Source organism: Aquarana catesbeiana, linkage group LG02 (genome assembly GCF_042186555.1).
Source record: "Aquarana catesbeiana isolate 2022-GZ linkage group LG02, ASM4218655v1, whole genome shotgun sequence".
Lineage (NCBI taxonomy): Eukaryota > Metazoa > Chordata > Amphibia > Anura > Ranidae > Aquarana > Aquarana catesbeiana.
The window spans coordinates 36137161-36159625 of record NC_133325.1 but is presented as its reverse complement, the minus strand read 5'-3'; the positions used below and the strand labels follow the sequence as shown (position 1 = coordinate 36159625).

At 44.9% G+C, this 22465-nt stretch overlaps 1 protein-coding gene across 2 annotated transcripts in view; it reads left to right on the top strand.

The window, feature by feature from the left end:
• POLD3 (DNA polymerase delta 3, accessory subunit) overlaps window positions 1-21793 on the top strand; it is a 32765-nt gene extending 10972 nt beyond the window's left edge. The window contains exons 7-13 of one of the 2 annotated variants that reach the window (XM_073612767.1): window positions 1193-1265; window positions 4016-4148; window positions 4584-4655; window positions 6473-6579; window positions 9590-9669; window positions 13293-13371; window positions 16924-21793. In XM_073612767.1, the coding sequence (XP_073468868.1) occupies window positions 1193-1265; window positions 4016-4148; window positions 4584-4655; window positions 6473-6579; window positions 9590-9669; window positions 13293-13371; window positions 16924-17123 (744 nt within the window). In that variant the 3' untranslated portion in view covers window positions 17124-21793. Of the gene's footprint in view, window positions 1-1192; window positions 1266-4015; window positions 4149-4583; window positions 4656-6469; window positions 6580-9589; window positions 9670-13292; window positions 13372-16923 lie in introns of both variants that reach the window. The other variant, XM_073612766.1, reaches the window with a different exon arrangement.
• Window positions 21794-22465: the final 672 nt, after the last annotated feature.

Genomic DNA, 22465 nt, shown 5'->3' with positions numbered 1-22465 from the left:
GGCCACAGGGCGAAGCGTCGTAACCTAACGTCGTTTCGCCCAGCCGTGCCATTCTGCCGCAGTAAAACTGCGGCGGCTGGTTGGCAAGTCGTTAAAGAGATCCCCCCCCTCTCTATTTGTTCTGTTTACTATTATCCTTGAAAGTGAAAGTAAAAGAAAATCCCAATTTTTGAGTTGTCCTCAAAAAGTAATAGGGGAGAAATCTTCCAATGGGGACACTAGTTCTGGTGACCTGGGGGTCCCCAAAGAATTCCCTTATTTTGCAGAGATTTCCTCTCACTTCCTGTTTGGCTATGGGACAGGGAGTGAAGGGAAATCTCCACAATGGGACACAGGTGGCAGAAAAAAAACAATCTGACAGGAGTTATAACCCTCCCTTACTCTATCCAAAACGAAAAAAAAAAGCCTATAGTTCTACTTTAAGCCCCCTGTTGCTTTTGGTGGTTGTTACGCTTGCCAATCGTGACCCATTCGAGTAAATGGGGCCACTCTGCAAGTGCTCCGCAATTGCACGCTTCTGCGAGGTCCAAGGGGTTTAGGCAGGTGGTGAGAAAGCAACACAACGCTGCCTGCTTTAACCCCTTGTATGCTGTACTGCACAAGGTTGCAGGTCACTTGTAGAGCGGCTTCATTCACTTGAATGGGTCATACTTGGAAGCTGCTACACCCACCACCCATGACAGGGAGTGTAACTCCTGCTGCAGCTGAGATGTTTACACCCCTGGCCACTGCAGCTAAAGGGGGTGCAGTTAGGGTCGGGGTGTAGCGCAGTGCATCTGCGACTTTCCTATAACCTTCTATTATATCCTGCAGGTGTGGTGCACTTTCTGAAAGCGCATCACAACTCCTGAATTCAGAAAGTGCACCAAACCCGCAGGATATAATAGAAGTCTATGGCGTTGGTGGTCCTGTCACTTCCTGTTCCAGGGTGACAACGCTGATTCTTCATAGATAAATTGCAGTGAGTGTTGTCACCCTAGGATAAGAGGTTTTTACTGGTAGGATCACCAGAGACAATAAAGCAAAACAAGGCACCTGAAAAAAGAAAACGAATGCAGTCTACACATCTGAGGACCAGTAAGGCAATGTATTATGTTTTTTTGTTTGTGGCTTTAGATGACTTTTACAGTTGCCCTATAGCTTGCCTTTAGGTGTAACCTTTATATCCTTCCTCACTTCTGTTTTTCTCCAGGCTCCGGAAACAAGCAGCAAATCATCCACCAAGTCCAGAGCTATGGACAACTTCTTTGGCAAAGCATCACTAAGTAAGTCGTCCCTTACTAAGTTTTTTTGAAGCTGAACTCCAGGATAAGTAAACGGGGATTTTTGTTTCAGCAGATATGTGGCAGTGCACAGTACCGGCACTGAATGCTTGTACTGTCAAGGGGTGCATGCAAATGGACACCCCAGAATATCTACTACCACCCCCAAATGGTAGCTGCCATAGAGTCTCCTATACCCTATTAATGTTTAACCACTTAAGGACCGGAAGGATTTGCGCCCTTAATGACCAGGCCATTTTTTGTGATACGACACTGCGTTGCTTTAACTGACAATTGTGCGATGTTGTACCCAAACACAATTGTACCCAAACACAAAAAACCCACTTTTTTTTTTTTTTTTTTTACTTTTTGCTATAATAAATATCCAAAAAATAAATAAAAAAAAAAAAAAGTTTTCTTCATCAGTTTAGGCCAATATGTATTCTTCTACATATTTTTTGGGTAAAAAAAAAAAAATCACAATAAGCGTATATTGATTGTTTTGCGCAAAAGTTATAGCATCTACAAAATAGATTTGACATATTTTTTTTTTTTTTTTTTTTTTATTATTATTTTACTTTTATTTTATTAGCCATTGATTACTGTATAAATGTCACTGGCATGGAAGGGGTTAACACTAGGGGGCGATCAAGGGGTTAAGTGTTCCCTGGGAGGTGTTTCTAACTGTATAGGGGCTGGGCTGACTGGAGGAGGAGAGAGATCGCTGTTCCTAATCACTAGGGACAGTAGAAATCACTCTACTCCCCTGACAGAACGGGGCTTTGTTTTTTACACCGACAGATCCCCCGTTCTGCCTGTCTCTGGAGTGATCACGGGTGGCTGGCGGACGTCAGATCCTGCTGGCTGGCTTCCCCGCTTGCGAATGGGCGCGCGCCCACAAATCGCCATGTATGCGCCTGACGGCGTTTCGCGCAGAGGAGCCAACCTACCGCAGTACAACTGGCGGCTGGTATTGAAGTAGTTAAAGCCCAACTCAGGGGTGAAGGGAGGGTACCTACACCTATTCTCTGAGAAAAGAATTCCTGTAGGTCAATATTGTCTAAATCCATTCATCATATGTATGTATTCCAAATGTTCCCTCTGTGTGGGAGCTTCCTGTAATAAAGACTGGTCACTGCTGCTCTTTCCTTGTGCAGGGTGATTGGTCTTGTCTCCACCCCCTCCTGTAGTTGTCTGCAGACAACCTGTAGTGGGAGGAGCCTGCTGGGACCCTCCTACAGCTCTGCTCCTCATAGGCTATGGACATCACAGTGATATTACAACTACTTTAACTATTTGAGCTCTGGAAGATTTTACCCCCTTCATGGCCATTTTTTGCTATTGAGCACTGCTACTCTAATCCGTCTGACTGTTTTGATGTTGAATTGTAAAAGCAGCGGCAAGCCTGCTGATCTGACAGGTTTGCTGATCTGACAGAACACCGCCGATTTTACAATTCGGCGTCAAAACAGTCAGATGGATTTAAAAACGCTGAATGTCACTATATAAGCTCCGTTTGGTGCTTAGTGTGAAATGCCAGACTCCGGTGGGTGTATCAAGAAGTCCGCTTGCCACCTTTTCACTGTATCCTTACTGTGGAGGAATGTGGGGTGTATCAAGATGGCCGCGACGGAAGGTCACTTCCGTTTCCAAACCTGACGGGTCGCCTTCTAGAGTCTTCCATCTAGATCCCAGCATCTGTAGATTTTTGGTTGGCATCAGAGGTAAGTAACCTGCCTTGCCCAGCCCCCACGTATAACTAAACATTGGCTAAAATGTCTTTTTAGCTTTGGACAGAGTGGGAAAGGTTTATTTTATTTTTTGTTTTATTGCTATTTCTGTAGCTTTTAGGTTGGTATATTTTCCCTCACTTCCTGTGTGATCACTGAGACAGGAAATCCCCTAATTTGCTTAACCACTTGCCAACCGGCCGCAGTACATATACTGCTGCAGGTCGGCTCTATTGCGCGTACCTGTACGTCATTTGCTTCAATAGCCAGTGCTGATTGGCCAGAGGGGGTCCAGCGGATGTGATCACTCCCCAGAGACAAAATGGTGATCTGCCAACGTAAACAAGGCCTGTCAGGGATGAACAATAGAGATCTTGTGTTTCTGCTAAGCAGAGTCCATCCCCCACATAGTTAGAAAGCATCCACTAGGGACACATTTAACCCTTTGATCGCCCTTGGTGTTAACCCCTTCCCTGACGGTCATTATTACAGTGACAGTGCATATTTTTTAGCACTGATCACTGTATTTGGGTCACTGGTTCCCAAAAAGTGTCAAGTGTTCAATATTTGTCTGCCGCAATGTCACAGTCACGCTACAAATCGCTGATCGCCGCCATTACTAGTAAATAAAAATGACATAAAAATATCCCGTAGTTTGTAGACATGATAGCTTTTGCACAAACCAATCAATATACGCTTATTGGGATTTTTTTTTACCAAAAATATGTAGCAGAATACATATTGGCCTAAATTGATGAAGAAATTACATTAGAATTGTCAAAGTAACACAGTGCTATATCGCAAAAAATGGCCTGGTAATTAAGGGGGTAAAACGGCCTGGAGCTGAAGTGGTTAATAACTCTTGTGCTGCGTGAAGTCCCTACTGCATGTGTCCTGATCTACAATGTGGTGCTTACATATGGGGGTGGGGAACATGCCAAAGCTCTGCCTTATAATAATGTTATGTGGTCTGTTCTACAACTGTCCTTCTGGGACTTACTCTTATGTAACGCTCATTCTTAGATAAACCCAAAGTGAGCCCTCCAGCCATCGAGCCGGTAAAAGAAGAGAAACCAGCAGCTCAGCCAATTGATGTGCCACCTCCAGAACCAAAAGAAGTTAAAGAGACAAAAGCGCCAGAAAAAGGAAAGAAGAGGTAACTGTGTAACCCTAAAGTGTTTTTGAAGCCTATCTAATCCTGAGGGCAGTAATGTAACATGTTGCAGCTTATCGGTGGTGCTGTGTTGTCAGCTCAATACACAAAGTTAGGTGCTCTGCGGATTTTGCTACAGGGGGATCGGAGCTCTGCGTATTTCGCTGCAGGAGGATCGGTGCTTGGCGGATTTCACTACAGGGGGTCGGAGCTCTGCGGTTTTCACTACAGGGGGATAGACGGTCAGTGGCGGATTTCACTACGGGGGGATAGGTTGTCAGTGGCGGATTTCACTACAGGGGGATAGGTGGTCAGTGGCGGATTTCACTACGGGGGGATAGGTTGTCAGTGGTGGATTTCACTACAGGGGGATAGGTGGTCAGTGGCGGATTTCACTACAGGAGGAATTTTACTAAGTTTCTCTTTCGTTCTTTGAAGGACAATTGATGTGCCACCTCCAGAACCAAAAGAAGTTAAAGAGACAAAAGCGCCAGAAAAAGGAAAGAAGAGGTAACTGTGTAACCCTAAAGTGTTTTTTAAGCATATCTAATCCCGAGGGCAGTAATGTAACATATTGCAGCTTATCAGTGGTTCTGAGTTGTCAGCTCAATACACAAAGTTAGGTGCTCGGTGGGTTTCGCTACAGGTGGATCAGAGCTGGGGGGGGGGTGATGGGATTTCACTACAGGAGGATCAGAGCTGGGGGGGGGGGATTTCACTACAGGAGGATCAGAGCTGGGGGGGGGGGGATTTCACCACAGGAGGATCGGAGCTGGGCGGATTTCACTACAGGGGGATCGGAGCTCTGCGGATTTCACTACAGGGGGATCGGAGCTCTGCGGATTTCACTACAGGGGGATCGGAGCTCTGCGGATTTCACTACAGGGGGATCGGAGCTCTGCGGATTTCACTACAGGGGGATCGGAGCTCTGCGGATTTCACTACAGGGGGATCGGAGCTCTGCGGATTTCACTACAGGGGGATCGGAGCTCTGCGGATTTCACTACAGGGGGATCGAAGAGCGGCAGGATTTCACTGCATGGGGATCGGAGCTCTGCGGATTTCACTACAGGGGGATCGGAGCTCTGCGGATTTCACTACAGGGGGATCGGAGCTCTGCGGATTTCACTACAGGGGGATCGGAGCTCTGCGGATTTCACTACAGGGGGATCGAAGAGCGGCAGGATTTCACTACATGGGGATCGGAGCTCTGCGGATTTCACTACAGGGGGATCGGAGCTCTGCGGATTTCACTACAGGGGGATCGAAGAGCGGCAGGATTTCACTACAGGGGGATCGGAGCTCTGCGGATTTCACTACAGGGGGATCGGAGCTCTGCGGATTTCACTACAGGGGGATCGGAGCTCTGCGGATTTCACTACAGGGGAATCGGAGCTCTGCGGATTTCACTACAGGGGGATCGGAGCTCTGCGGATTTCACTACAGGGGGATCGGAGCTCTGCGGATTTCACTACAGGGGGATCGGAGCTCTGCGGATTTCACTACAGGGGGATCGAAGAGCGGCAGGATTTCACTACATGGGGATCGGAGCTCTGCGGATTTCACTACAGGGGGATCGGAGCTCTGCGGATTTCACTACAGGGGGATCGGAGCTCTGCGGATTTCACTACAGGGGGATCGAAGAGCGGCAGGATTTCACTTCAGGAGAAATTACTACGTTTCTCTTTCGTTCTTTGAAGGACACAGCCATTCTTCATGACGGATGTAGGTGGTGACATCAAACCCATCTGTCATGAAGTTTGGCTGTGTCCTTCAATACATGAAAGAGAAAAGGATTTTACGGTGTGTACAGAAATCCCATTTTCCCTTGATACAATGGGAATTCACCAATGTGGTGGGCAGGCAGCGCTCAGGACTAGACCCAGGGCATAGCTGCCAGTCAGTGGCTGTGGTCAGGTCATGGCTGGTGTTTGTGGAAGGAGAAAGCATGATATAAGCACAGCAGAGCTTTCTTCTGTAAATTACACAGAGGAGGTTCTGTGACGGGGATCCGTTTCTCCATAAAGGCAAAACAGTGGTGCTAAGTCATACAAACTGACATAATAAAGACACAGGAGGAATGGAGGGCATGTTTGTGGGAGAATTAAAAATTGAACACACATTAAAAGCAAAAGTCCAACATTTTTGCACAAGGTAAGGAACACTTTTTATTATATTTTATTCCTTATTCCTCCCGCCTGTAGTTCAGTTTTAAAAAATTAATTTAATGATGTATTAATTGAATGCCGAGCTGTGTTATTTGTGTCTTTTATATCTGCCTGGAGTTCAGCTTTAAATCGCTGAGTTCATCATTTTTTGCTCAGCAGGCTTAAGAGGGCAGAAATGTCAGACAGTGACGAAGAAGGGGTGAAGCTGGTGAAAAGGAGGCGTAGGATCAAACAGCCCAGACCCGACAGCAGTGACGAGGAGGACGGTGAGTTTCTGACGGTGTGCCTGTGCCTTTAGATGGTGTAAAGGTTCTCTGCTGAGGTCAATGGGACTCCTTCAGTCGTCGTATCTCACCCACACACTGTTTACTGTGCTCCCTGTCATTTCCCGCAGTGCCGCCTGCCAAAACATGGCCATTCATCCCGTCAAAGATCAAGTGTTTGTTTCTGTACTCGTCGGGGCACCACGCAGGCCTGCTTCGCCTGGGGGAGGCCGTCACACCAGCTTTGCGTTTGATGTCTTGTTTTCATTCTCCACCATCCCGCCGTGCTCTGGGATTCAGACCCAGCCGTATTAACGAGAGCTGGCAGCGGCTGCTGTGCCCAATGTAAAGTTAGCAGCTTAAGTGCCTCCCTGCATATTAGGGGCCCGAGCCTCCCCCCAGCTCCGCAGTGAGCCCGGCCCTGGGGCACTGTATCTCTGTTCATGTCCCCTTTTTTTGTAGTGTCCCTTTTATTCCGCAGTGTCACTTTATGCTAAGCTGGAAAAGGTCACCGATTCGCTGCTTGTCACATGAGCTTAGCTTAGACGTGCCTGGTGAAGCTGGAGCGGCTTTTACAACCGCGATGGCTTATCTGATATCAATGCATTTAGACTAATGTTGCTGAGTCTGCTTAGGTCATGGTGGACTGCGTTTTTAAGATGAAATTAAAATAGATCTCTATTGTGGAAACCCAGTCACTACAACCCCCTATAACCTTTAATGTGTTCTATCAAAAGTCACTTTCGGTATTTTTTTTTAACTTGCAGCTTTCATTAAAATACCGCACAATCCTTGCCATGGAGGTCCCAGTTCAGTCACTGCCTGTCATAAGGTGACAACTCTGTCCCTGACTAACATTTGCACTTCTGTGTTGTCACATGGGTTTCTGATATTGACTACAAAATTGATAGTATTGCAATGCATGGTGGTAAGTTACCACAAGGAGCATGTGTGAACGTGCCACAGTTCCAGACTGTGGACCTTTTATAAAAAAAAGAATAACAAAAGGCACATATTTTTGCAGGACAAAATGCATTATTATTATTATTATTATTATTATTATTATTATATTTTTTTTTTTTTTTCTTTCACATGCACCTGCATTTCCCCCCTCGATCAGTGGGTGGCGGGCGCGATGTCCCCCCCCTCGATCAGTGGGTGGCGGGCGCGATGTCCCCCCCTCGATCAGTGGGTGGCGGGCGCGATGTCCCCCCCTCGATCAGTGGGTGGCGGGCGCGATGTCCCCCCCTCGATCAGTGGGTGGCGGGCGCGATGTCCCCCCCTCGATCAGTGGGTGGCGGGCGCGATGTCCCCCCCTCGATCAGTGGGTGGCGGGCGCGATGTCCCCCCCTCGATCAGTGGGTGGCGGGCGCGATGTCCCCCCCCTCGATCAGTGGGTGGCGGGCGCGATGTCCCCCCCTCGATCAGTGGGTGGCGGGCGCGATGTCCCCCCCTCGATCAGTGGGTGGCGGGCGCGATGTCCCCCCCTCGATCAGTGGGTGGCGGGCGCGATGTCCCCCCCTCGATCAGTGGATGGCGGGCGCGATGTCCCCCCCCCTCGATCAGTGGGTGGCGGGCGCGATGTCCCCCCCCCTCGATCAGTGGGTGGCGGGCGCGATGTCCCCCCCCCTCGATCAGTGGGTGGCGGGCGCGATGTCCCCCCCCCTCGATCAGTGGGTGGCGGGCGCGATGTCCCCCCCCTCGATCAGTGGGTGGCGGGCGCGATGTCCCCCCCCCTCGATCAGTGGGTGGCGGGCGCGATGTCCCCCCCCTCGATCAGTGGGTGGCGGGCGCGATGTCCCCCCCTCGATCAGTGGGTGGCGGGCGCGATGTGTCCCCCCCCTCGATCAGTGGGTGGCGGGCACGATGTCCCCAACCCCCCCCCCGATCAGTGGGTGGCGGGCGCAATGTCAAGCTCCTGCAAACATCTCTGCCTCAGCCAATCAGAGAGCTCATTCATAGAATACAAAACTTCCCATGAATGACTGAGTGATGCTCAGCCCGACTTGATTTGATTTGTCCTGGGAGTGGGACAGGAAGTGCCTGCCCTGCTGCCGGAACATAGTTCTGTATTCTGTATGTAGCTGAGGCTACATACACTTAAAGTGGTTGTAAAGACAGAAGGTTTTTTTATCCTAATACATTCTATGCATTAAGATAAAAAGCCTTCTGTGTGCAGCAGCCACCCTAATACTTACATGAGGTCCTTCTATATCCAGCAATGTTGCAGGAGTGTGTCGGCTGCCCGGGACTCCACTCCTCATTGGTTGCGTTAGCAGCGTGGCGCCATTGGCTCCCACTGCTGTCAGTCAGCCAATGAGGAGAGAAAGGTGGCTGTGCCAAACCACGGCTCCATGTCTGAATGAATACATAGAGCTGTGGCTCTGCTCAGGTGCCCCCATAGCAAGCTGCTTGCTGTGGAGGCACTGAACAGGAGGGAGGGGACAGGAGCGCTGAAGAGGAGGATCCAGGCTGCTCTATGCTAAACCAACTGCACAGAGGAGGTAAGTATAACAAGAGACTTTAGTATCACTTTAATACAGCACACCTGTGAATGCAGTAAATAGTTTGGGCCAGCATTTAATATATATGTGTATATGTATGTGTATGTATGTATGTGTGTGTGTGTGTGTGTATGTATGTGTATATATATATATATATATATATATATATATATATATATATATATATATATATATATATATATATATAATATAATTTTATTCAAGCCGCCACACTCTCTCATTCTTCTTGGATTGGCAGAGCGTGTGCATGGTCGTCAGTGTCTGATGTGCAGTGTCCTCCCTGTTCCAGGTTTCATGTCCTGTGTAGGCACAGCATTGGTCTGTGATGTATTATTTGGAAAAGATAGAAAGATCTTAAGAAATGGGTGGAATTGTACAGCAAGCTTATTTGTATGTTACAGAAGAGACTGTAGAGAATTAAGGTGAAAACAGATTATTAATCCTAAACTGTGTAGTCTTCTTCTTACCCTCTGTATTCCATACCGTAGAGGTTCCTGTGCCGGATGTTAGGACCCCGTCCCCTCCTCCGGAGCCTGCTGTGAAGATGGAAACTGAAACTCCGCCACAGGTGAGGCCTCAATAAAAGGGTACCTTTCACCCTAACGAGAAAACCCCGCTGTGAGTAAAATATATAATCTACCCATGCCCGCCTGATTCCATAGCTGGCTGCTCTCCTCCAAAGATTTCATGGTTCACTGGGTAGGCCAAAACCATGTTTGCTCATTTCTATAAATACCGACTTCGTACTGGGAAATTGGTGCTTGGCCTTTACCCCTCTCACTTCTGCACCTCATGGTTGGCCCATCAATGTGATGGATACCCTCACTGACCAGTCATTGGATGGAATGAGCAGAAGCAAGTGCTGTCTTTATAATAAATGTCAGTATTTGTATATTAGAATTTGCCGGATTTTGGATTCCCTGGGCAATGAATGTTATTAGAGATGACATAGAATTCTCTGGATGACTCTCTTGGCATGGTAGTGGCACCATACAGAGCACAAGGTCAGTACAGAGTCAATTTTAAAGGACAAGTTCACCTTTTTGGAACATGTTACATGTTCCTCCCTTCTGCCACCAGTCCCCCTGCTGTTGGGTTTCCTATCCTTTAAAAATGTTGAAAGGTGCAGCTAAACAATAGATTTCAGACCAGCTACAGCAATCGATCATGAGACGACTCCATCCTTGAAATGAATATATGAAAACATACATGGGTTAGGGTTGTGACCTTTGGCTATTAGCATACAAGGAAACGGTTGCACTCTGAGTGCATTTTTAACCACTTCCCGCCCACCATATAGCAATATGATGTATGCAAAGAGATTGTGTTATGCTGACCGCACATCATATGACGTCATCAGGATAACAAGCCGGTGCGTGGCGATTGGTGGGCAGTGTGTCAGTCTGACGCACTGCAACACTCATCTCAGTAAAGAGCCTCTGACGGAGGAGCTTTACCACGTGATCAGCTGTGTCCAATCACAGCTGATCACGATGTAAACAGGAAAAGCCATGTATCGACTTTTCCTCACTCGCGTCTGACAGACTCGAGTAGAGGAGAGACGATCAGCGGCTCTCCTGACGGGGGGAGGGGGGGCGTCTGTGCTGATTATCCCCCGAGGATGCCCACCACTTATGACCACCAGGTATGCCACCCATGGCCACCAGGGATGCCAACAGTGCCCACATTAGATGCCAATCAGTGCCCATCAGCAATGCCTATCAGTGCCATCTATCAGTGCTGCATATCATTGCTAACTATGAGTGCCCATCATCAGTGCTGCCTTAACAGTGCCTGTCAGTCCAGCTTCATCAGTGCCCATCAGTGAAGGGGAAAACGTATTTACAAAATTTTATAACAGAAATTAAAAACGTTTTTTTTTCTGTCTTTTTTTTTTTTTTTTTTTTTTTTATTTGTTTAGCAAAAAATAATTCACAATTCACCATGTGTGTAAACCAAACATCATAGTAAATCACTCCTTTTAAATTGGGGGTCTTCAAACTATGGCCCGCCAGTCGTCCAGGAACTACAATTCCCATTATGCCTAGTCATGTCTGTTAATGTCAGAGTTTTGCAATGCCTCATGGGATGCGTCATTCCGCAACAGCTGGAGGGCCGTACTTTGAAGATCCCTGCTTTTAAATCGTGCTCAGTGACTCCCACCACCGTTGTGCCTGCATGCTCATCTCCAGGTATGGACCTGCATGGAATCAGGTCACGTTGGGGTTGATTTACTAAAACTGGAGAGTGCAAAATCTGGTACAGCTGTTCATGGTAGCCAATGAGCTTCTAACTTCAGCTTGTTCAATGAAGCTTTGACAAAAAAAAAAACTGGAACCGGTTTGGTTTCTATGCAGAGCTTTTGCAGATTTTACACTCTCCAGTATTAGTAAATCAACCCCACTGCGCCTTCCCCGACAGAGGATCAATCCAGCTTCCACTCTGGTGTCTTTACTTGTGGAACTCCTTCCTTTATAAACTTGATAGTGGCATATGGAACATCAAAGACAAAAAGGTGTGTGGCCCCCTTTAAGGGCTCGACTCCCATATCTTCCTCCACTGTAAAAAAAAAAAAAAAAAAAAAAATTTAAAAAAAGACATAGTAATGCCTAAAGATACAGTAAGTCGTAAAACAGTTTTATTTAATTAGAAATGCACTTACATTTACTTTAACGTACAAGGCATATAGATTTGACAGCGGAGCTAATGCTCCAGTATCCCTTCCGGTTACAGATATCAGTCGCGTCACCCGGCTCCACCCTATGCGTGTTGTCATGTGACTTCCTCAGGGGACAGTCACACATGTATCTATATAAAAGCCCCATTTGCGCTGGGATCACACAAAATTAAATAAAAAAAAGGAATAAGTAAATAAATGAATATAGAAAGCAGCTGACACAATATGCAGGAAAAGCACAATAGATTATATAAAAGAAAGGTGTAGCGCTTAATGAGAACTATGATAGTCCAACGTGAACATTCAGTGTGTTGAATGGTTTATACATCAACTTCCCGCTTAAAGTCCATAAAAAAAATAGTACATCTTGCAAAATCCATTTGTAAGGACACCAACACCCGAACACACTGCCTCTTACCCTTAGGTAGATTAAACAAGAATAGGTATTTTTCAATAACCGCTCCTCAGCAGCATGGGGGACAGAAAACTGCAGCTCCTCCAGATAGATAACAGCAAGTCTAGATGTTTCTTAATGTCAGCTCCACAACAACATGGAAATGAGGAAAATGGATCCTCCGCCACATGCAGTACCCAGTAGAGAGAAAGAACACTTCATATAGCAGACATCCTAATCATCTTTTTATTGTAGAGCTTAAAAAAATCGTTGCTCTCACATTTCAATAGTTGAAAACAGGCAGAAAATGGAAACAACCGGCGTTTCCAACCAACAAAATGGGCACTGCGTCCCAGTACACAAGTCTTGTTACTGGCTCCTCCCTACGCGTTTCGTCATCACTGACTTCGCCCACGCCCTGGAAACGTCAGTGATGACGAAACATGTAGGGAGGAGCCGGTGACGCGACTTGTGTACTGGGACGCAGCGGCCATTTTGTTGGAAGCAGCGGTTTCCATTTTTTGCCTGTTCTCAACTACTGAAATGTGAGTGCAACGGTTTTTAAGCTCTACAATAAAAAGATAATTAGGATGTCTGCACTATGAAGTGTTCTTTCTCTCTATTGATTACTCCATGTGGCGGAGGATCTGTTTTCCTCATTTCCATGTGGTTGCGGAGCTAAGATAGATAACAGCAAGTCTAGATGTCTCTCAATCTGGAGGAGCTGCAGTTTTCTGTCCCCCATGCTGCTGAGGAGTTATTATTGGAAAATACCTATTCTTGTTTAATCTACCTAAGGGTAAGAGGCAGTGTGTTCGGGTGTTGGTGTCCTTACAAATGGATTTTGCAAGATGTACTATTTTTATTATGGACTTTAAGAGTGAAGTTGATGTATAAACCATTCAACACACTGAATGTTCACGTTGGACTATCATATAGTTCTCATTAAGCGCTACATCCTTCTTTTACATATGTATCTATGGCTGGTGGTAAGGAGTTAAAGTATTTAAGTCCATTTAGAACCCAAATTGTGCTGTTTAATGTTTGATATCTCTAAGGTGCAGATCTGCTTTTTATTCTGAGACGTTAAATCATAATTTTTTTTTTTTTTTCTCCTTAGACACAACCTGGAGAGAAGAGAAGAAAGCGTAGGAGAGTCCTGAAATCAAAGCAATTTTTGGATGAGGATGGCTGTATGGGTAAGGAGTAGAAAGGGGCATTGACTGGCCTGAACTCTCTAGGTCTTCAGCATGATGTGGCTAGTAAAAGCTTGTGGTTGTCAACATTTCATCTCCCACATTAATTTTGCCTTCCATGACCATACGTGAGTGTCTCTGCCCACCTAAATCAGGAAGCTCATGGTTCACATTTAAATAAAAAATTGCTAGAGACCTGGCATCAGTTATTGATGTTTTCTTGGCTTAGCAGGAACAATATCACATATTCCCTTTTAGGCCACTGCCCTAGTTTTGCAGGGTCACCCACACCGTTAAAGTCATTACTCCAGGACAGTGGACCCGAAAGATAGGTGGGCAGCAGATATTTTAATTTTTTTTTTTTTTTTTTTTGATGGGCTCCTTACTCTTCTTTCAGAGGTTTATATTTTTTATTTTTCCTCTTGAGGTTCCTATCATCCTAGTAGAAAAAAACACTACTCAGTTTTAGTGGGCCTAGTTGGCCCCCTTCCATGTTGGTCATGGACTGAGATGGTACTTATGCTTGGTGTGATGTTTTTGTGTCAGTGATGAGACACTTGTCTTATTCCCTTGGCAGCATGTTTCTGGGGCATTACTGTGGTTATATCCCCTCTTTAAGTCCCAACTCTGGGCAAAAAATGTTTTCCCAAAGCAGGCATGATGATGTCAAGAACGATTGTCCACCACACAAGACTGCTAGACTGGGGGGATCAGAAGATTAGGTAAGTACAGTGCCTTGAAAAAGTATTCATACCCCTTGAAATTTTCCCCCATTTTTTTTCATGTTACAAATGTAAATGTATTTTATTGGGATTTTATGTGATAGACCAACACGAGGCACATAATTGTGAAGTGGAAGAAAAATGATAAATGGTTTTCAACATTTTTTTTACAGATATCTGAAAAGTGTGGTGTGCATTTGTATTCAGCCCCCTTTTCTCTACTCTGATACCCCTAATTAAAATCTAGTGGAACCAATTGCCTTCAGAAGTCACTTAATGAGTAAGTAGGGTCCATCTGTAATTTAATCTCAGTATAAATACAGCTGTTCTGTGAAGCCCTCAGAGGTTTGTTATAGAACCTTGGTGAACAAACATCATCATGAAGGCCAAGAAACACACCACACAGGTCACGGAAAAAGTTGTGGAGAAGGTTAAAGCAGGGTTTGGTTATTAAAAAAAAAAAAAATATCCCAAGCTTTGATCATCTCGTGGAGAACTGTTCAATCCATCATCTGAAAATGGAAAGAGTATGGCACAACTGCAAATCTACCAAGACATGGCCGTCCACCTAAACTGACAGGCCGGACCAGGAGAGCATTCATCAGAGAAGCAGCTAAGAGGACCATGGTAACTCTGGAGGAGTTGCAGAGATCCACAGCTCAGGTGGGAGAATCTGTCCACAGGACAACTATTAGTCGTGTTCTCCACAAATCTGACCTTTATGGAAGAAAGACATTGATGAAAGAAAGCCATAAGAAGTCCTGTTTGCAGTTTGCGAGAAGCCATGTGGGGGACACAGCAACATAGAAAAATGCTATGTGTGGCAGAAAACTAACACTGCACATCACCCTGAACACACCATCCCCACCTTGAAACGTGGTGGTGGCAGCATCATGTTATGGGGATGCTTTTCTTCAGCAGGGACAGGGAAGCTGGTCAGAGTTGATGGGAAGATGGATGGAGCCAAATACAAGGCAATCTTAGAAGAAAACCTGTTAGTCTGCAAAAGGATCGAGACGGGGTGGAGGTTTTCTTCAGCAGGACAAAGACCCTAAACATACAGCCAGAGCTACAATGGAATGGTTTAGATCAAAGCATATTCATGTGTTAGATTGGCCCAGTCAAAGATCTAAATCCAATTGAGAATCTGTGGCAAGACTTGAAAATTGCTGTTCACAGACGTTCTCCATCCAATCTGACAGAGCTTGAGATATTGTGCAAAGAATGGGCAAAAAAATCTAGATGTACAAAGCTGGTAGAGACATCCCCAAAAAGACTTGCAGCTGTAATTGCAGAGAAAGGGGGCTCTAAAAAGTATTGATTCAGGGGGGGCTGAATACAAATGTACACCACACTTTTCACATATTTATTTGTAAAAAAATTGAAAACCGTTTATCATTTTCCTTCTACTTCACAATTATGTGCCACTTTGTGTTGGTCTATCACATAAAATCCCAATAAAATACATTTACGTTTTTGGCTGTAACATGACAAAATGTGGAAAATTTCAAGGGGTGTGAATACTTTTTTCAAGGCACTGTATATCAATGTTCTTTAATCGCCTAGACAAAAATGAGCAGCTGACCTGTGCAGTGCGGGCACAGCCCCACTGCATGGGAAGACCTTGTGTTTTTTTTTTTTTTCTCTGAGTTGGGCTTTAACATCCAGAGCAGTTGTCTTCTAGCTGATCACATGATGCACTGGGTCCATCTTTTTCCCAGTAGTGGGTGATTCTCAAAGGGCGATCATTACAATGAATGCAGGGTGTTGCGGTAATCCCCTGTCAGTGGGTGGGTCCACGATGTCCTGCATGCAGTTTTTGTCCTTCATCTACCCTGTTGAAGACTGGGGACAGGTAATGACAGAATGGAATTAATGTGGGTGATAGAAGAGAAGAAGAAAATTCTGTGCAGAACTGTTTTTTTAAAAAAAATTAAACTGTATTCGGACTTCCGCACATATTGATTTAGCATCTATATTGTGCACGGTATAAATGCAGCGGGTCAATAGAAGAGAAACCAGTAAGGCGTTTAAGTCATTCAACCTGTTTAGCACACATAACATATTTAACATTTTTTAAATTTCTGCTATAAAACACATCCTATATAAAAAAAAAAATCAAATGTCGTCATAAATTTGGCCAAAATGTATTCTGCTACATGTCTTTGGTAAAACGAAATCCCAATAAGTTATATATTGATTGGTTTGTGTGACTGTTGGAGCATCTACAAACTATGGGATATATACTGGAATTTTAAATGTTTTTTTCTATACTACTAATAGCGGTGATCAGCAATCTTTTAATGGGACTGTGATAGTGCGGCAGGAAATCTGACCCTACCTGACAGTGACAGGGAGATGACATCACCAGTGATATTAATACATTGATCAGTGCTATACACTATCACTGTACTAATGACACTGGCTGGAAAGGGGTTAACATCTCAGGTAATCAAGGGGTTAAAAGTTTGCCTAACCATGTGTAATATTTGCTGCTTCTTACTAAAGATCTCTGTTTCCTATCCCTGATAAGAAATGGAGAAGATCACTTCCTCTCTACAGAGGTCTGTGTTGATTGTCAACACAGGGCTCTGGGCTATGATTGGACACAGCCGATCAGCAGGTCCCAGCCTTGAATCATTGGCTGGGGCCTGCTGATAGACTCCTGCTGTGTACAGTTGCAGGAGGGGGAGGGGGGGCAGGAGTGGGGTACCAGCCCGTCGGTATGCCCGTCTGTAGTACACAGTCTGTGAGGGGCTAAAGGCTTTGCTGCTATTTGAAAACCAGTTCTATGCCATAGGTAGCTGTTGACCTCTTTCTCTGTTTTGTCCAGTAACAGAAAAGGTCTATGAAAGCGAGTCTTGCACAGACAGCGGAGAGGAGTTCACCAAATCCAAACCAGCCGCGTCCAATCCATCCACTTCCACCGCCAAACCAAAAACAAAAGCAGAGACTAAAACCTCAAAGAAAGCGCCTGCTGCCAGCAAAGGGACGAAGCAAGCTTCTATCATGGGATTCTTCCAGAAGAAGTGATGGGCCTTGTTGTCTCCTATATAGACTTGACTGCTCGGAGATCTGGAGCAGATGCTGGTATATCTCTTACCTGTCATTGGTGGCCCAAGATGAGAGACGGTGATGTTGGTATTGTGCCGGCCTTCCGTGTAGCTGTGCCTGGACTGCTTGGGAATCATTGATCACCGTTATGAGTGTTTGAACATTGCCGTTAATTGTTGGGGAACGCACACAGCGCCTATGTCTAGTACTAGGCTCAAAAACTGACACGGGGTTCAATAATTCTAGATGTATTTTTATAAACTTTAATCTGCCTTGTTTTCCAAATATTCTGTCCTCTTGATGTGTATGGGAGCCTCATGGCAGCGGCCCTTCCTTACAGGCTGGTACGTTTTCTTTGTTGTTTTTTTTGTGCCTTTCCATAATTGCTTTGCCATCTTTTCATGGTCTGGACACACAAAACAAGTGTTTAGGTCCTTGAGGCACTTCTCTAATACAATATATGGCCAGGATTATTAAGGCACCAGCATCTTTTTACTTAATCCACTGTACTAGAACCCAGATTTTCAGTTTTGGGTGGTGTAAGAACATCTGTTGGATTTGAAGCCTCATGCACACAGAATGTTTTGCAGCCTCTCCTAGACTCCTTTCCTCCTGGCAGCAGAGTTTTGGCAGAAAAAAAAAATAGCTTTGTGCTTGTAAACTCAACTAACCCGCTTAGGTGCATCGAGCGCTTGGGCATAAATTCATGGAATTGGCCAAAATAATAATTTTATTCTGGACATTGAAATTAATTCATACTCAAGTACTAAAACGAGCTTAGGCGCGCTTACATGTGTTTAGGCACGTCAGACGTTTTTTTCTTCAAAGCTCTACTGCTCCTGGATGCGCTGGTGGTGTTTTTTTCTTTTTCTGCCTCTAAACTCCTTTTAAAAAAAGAGGGAGGAAAGAAAATTCTTCAACAAGGAACCAGCAAAGTAGCAAAAATATAATTTATTTTAGAAAAATGATTCCACATATACACCAAACAAAATCAAAAAATATGACATTAAGTGAACCAAATACCACCACTAAGGATAAAATAGACAACGTTGCCTAAGGACAAAAAACAACAAAATTATATTTTTGCTACTTTGCTGGTTCCTTGTTGAAGAATTCGTTTTCTTTCCTCCCTCTTTTTTTGATATGCTTTTTAATTCAGAGGAACACACCCACCTGTGATTTCCTGAGCCCTTGGGTGTTTGCAAGTAGCTTCATTTATATGCAGATGTTGTTAGGGCACAATCCCCATCTGCAAACATCTATATTGAATTAAGCAAAGTTTTTTGGTTCATAAGTTCTTTTTTGTTTGTTTAAACTCCTTTTAAGGCTACGTTCACACTAGCCGGGTTGTGTTAGCGGTAAAGCACTGTGCGGTTTAGCGGCGCTTTACCGGCAAGCTTTTAACCCCCGCTAACGGCCAAAGAGAGGGTTAAAACCGCCGTTGTTGCGGTGCTTCTGAAGTGCTATTTGAGGCACTTGGGAAGTGCTGCCTATGCATTCCAATGAGCAGGGGTGGTGTATACACCGCTCCAAAGATGCTGCTTGTAGGACTTTTTGTAACATCCCGTAAGCGCACTGCCCAGTGTGAAAGCACTCAGGCTTTCACACTGGGGTGGCATTGGAGGCGTTTTTTTTTTAGTCGCTTTACAGGTGCTATTTATAGCACCAAAACCCCTGAAAAATGCCTTAAGTGTGAAAGTACCCCTGTGTGTGCGCACATGGACACCTAGGCTGATTATATATATATATATATATATATATATATATATATATATATATATATATATATATATATATATATATATATATATATATATATATATATATATATATATATATATATATATAAATTTTAAAATTAAGAAGAAAACAAATCCTTGAGTTCTAGTTTAATATGACCAGGGGCAGCTATGAAAAATCGAGAGCTTTACAGACTGAATTGTAAGAAAGGCGATGTCCTATGACCTCATTGCTGGTCATTTGGTTTCTTACCCACTATTCTTTAAACTGCTGGTGTTTGTGTGTGGGGATACTTTTTATATCATTTCTCATTCAGAGATCGATGTCTCCGGTGTCTGACACAGCCAAGCAGAAAAGAGTCATTTAAAGTGTCTGTAAAGGCTGAGTTTTTTTTTTTTTTTTTTTTTTAACCTTCATACATTCTATGCAGCAGCCCCCGCCCACACCCTGTAATACTTACCTAAGCCCCCTCTTGATCCAGCGATGTGCATTAGAGCAGCGGCTCTCCTGGGTCTCTTCCTCTTTATTGGCTGAGGCAGCAGCAGAAGCCATTGGCTCAATTACAACTAGTGAGGAGAGAGCTGGGGCAGGGCTGAGCCACGCTTTGTGTGTAAATGGACACACAAAGCGTGTGTGCGTAAGGGGGGGGGGGCTGCTTGGTATGGGGGCAGGATTGAAGGGCCGGAATCTGGGCTGATCTGTGCAAAGCCCTTGCACAGAGCAGGCAAGTATAACATGTTTGTTATCTAAAAAAAAAAAAAATACTTTTTTTTTATATCGCTAATGAGCTTAGAAGTAACACCCTCTCTGATCGTCATTGGTAATAAATGGAGCTGTATCATTTTTATGGGAACAGCCGTGCACTGCCTTCCTCCATCCCCAGACCAATTCATTTCATAGAACTGTCAGTCATCCCGGGTTCTCTGTATAATAAATGTAGACTCTCCATGGGACAGAAAGGTGGTTGGAGAAGATGGAGCAGAAATCCCTGAGATGCTGGAAAGAAGCCAGTGCATCCTGTAATAACAATTGTGCAGCTTGCCGATATCCGCTGGACTAACCCTTTACTTACATTGATCTAGAGAACATCCAAAGGGAACATTCCTGCATGCAGCACATTCTCCTTTCCCAGTACACAAACCATTATGACAATTTTTTTTTTTTTTTATGTTCTTAAAAATTACCTTTCCATTTCTAATTCCTGAGATTTACAAAAACAAGTCATGTTTCTGGATAACTGCCAAAAACAAATGAACCTACTTGCAGTCTTGGCGACCGTACAGTAAGACCTTGGATTGCGAGCATCATTCTTTCCGGAAACATGCTTGAAATCCAAAGCGCAGTATATCAAAGTGAATTTCCCCATAAGAAATAATGGTAACTCAGGTGATTCGCTCCACTACCATTTATTCATAAATCCTTTAGTTTATAGTCCATATAAAAAGATTATAGCAATGTGACCAGGTTGTGTAACCATAAAATGTCCATCCACAAATAGAAGCCTCCACAAGGGGATTAGAAGCAAAATCCAGCAGGAGCTCCAGAGTATAAAAGAGAAGAGAGGCGCCTCTAAGTGTAGAAATATGGTTACATTTAATGAGGGAACAACATTTAGCAACTCACATGGTTGATGATTAAAAGAGGCACATCTAAGTATGCAGGCATCCGGGGTAAAGCTGTCCACATAGACCATCCTCCGCACTGCCGGCCCTCACCACTGTCAGACTGCAATCCTGACCAGAAAGACTACCCTGCAGTAGAGTGATCTGAAAGCGAGGCTTGAACCGATCGCGGAAGGGATGACGTAGATGGTGGTGAGGAGGATGGTCTATGTGGACAGATTTACCCCGAATGCCTGCATACTTATATGTGTCTGTTTTAATCATCAACCATGTGAGATGCTAAATGTTGTACCTTCATTAAATGTAACCATATTGCTACACTTAGAGGCGCCTCTCTTCTCTTTTATACTCAGTTGTGACTTGATTGCTACTTGTATATCAAAACATCACTTGTTTATCAAGACAAAATTTCTAAAAAAAAAAAATTTGCTTGTCTTGCAAAACTCTCATAATCCAAGGTTTTACTGTAGTTTAAAAGTGGGAATGTCCCCAAATGTCTGCACACAACTTGAGTTAAAACAATAGTTATCTCCTACAGCGTCCTTTTAGGTTTTTTTTGCACTGAAAGTTTCATCTTTGAGGTGCTGGCCCAGCTCCTCTACTCCAGTGATGAGGGTACAGGATCCTTTGTTGCCATTGGCATTATTATTATTATACAGGATTTATAGAGCACCAACAGTTTGCGCAGTACTTTACAACGTTAATAAAGTCTCTAGTTTTAGAGCCCCCAGCTATGTTACAGTCCCAGCACAAAATTCCTATTGTGTGAAGGCTTCCAGTGTTATGACAGTCCTGCACGTCATGAAAACCTTCCTACCTGGACCATTGCCACTCATCGCTGTAACCGGTGGTCCTTTCACTGCATTCCAGCACAGAGTGGAGAAAAAAAAAATGACCTCCCTCCCCGAGCTGGGCAAAGAATTTTGCACACTGTGGTCCAATTCTCCAACTCCTACATCACTGGCGACTCCTGTAGTGACACAGGGGTCGGATGATGGAGGCGATGCAGTCATTCAGCACTCCAATTGTCATATGCTGGAGGTTGATCTGAAGCTAACATCTGCTTATGTATTTTTCATCATATCTATACTTTTCATTGCCCAGGACTGAGTTTACTATAGGGGTCTATATACACACAATATTAATGGTCTTCAAGCGGTGTATACAACAGGACAGATCTTGGATTACATGTAAAATTTGTTATCCTTTATATCCTGTTGCAGTTTCTTTCAATGCATTCTGCTCTTTGTACAGTGATCTGTTCATTAAAGTGTTTCTTGTATGAGACTTCTTTGTGCTTTCTTAAAAACATCTATATTTTCCCCTGTTCGTCTTTCAGGACAGCCACCATAGAGAGTCCTTGGCTCCTCCCATGAAACACCACCTTATACTGCAAGATTTAAGCCTCGCCGGGCCCTCAGTTCTGGTGTTTCCTCCGGCGAGGAGACACCGCTAAGAAGCCGTGGCTGAACAGCCGGGGAGGCTAAGGCCGAGTGTTCCCTGAGAAGGGGGAGACGTGGTCTCTCTAAATCCAAAGCCAGGTAGGCTAGGGAGCCTGAGATTACCTGTATGGCTGCATCATGCGCACCCCAGCTTCTCTTGGGGAAGGAGGAAGCCTGGGGAGGCCTGCTATTCTTCCACCCAGGGGGTAGGTGCGCCGGGTCCCTCCTGCATTATGCAGCCAGTGTTGGAGCTCTAGAAGCCGGGCAGGATGACGGGCGACGTCAGTTCTGGTGGGGCGGGCACTTCCGCTGGACCCGCGTCTGCCGGTACCGGATGCGAGATACGAAAGCGGGCTGCTCTAGTGCGGCCTTTTTCTTTGCTGTACAGACAGCTGTCCAAGGCTCGGTTGGCCATCCGACCTCAGCAGGAGATGTCGGAGGCAGAGGCTTCACGAGCATCTCCAGGAGATAACAGCCACTCAAAGGTAAGAGGAACCCTGGGGTGGTGTTCCCTTAC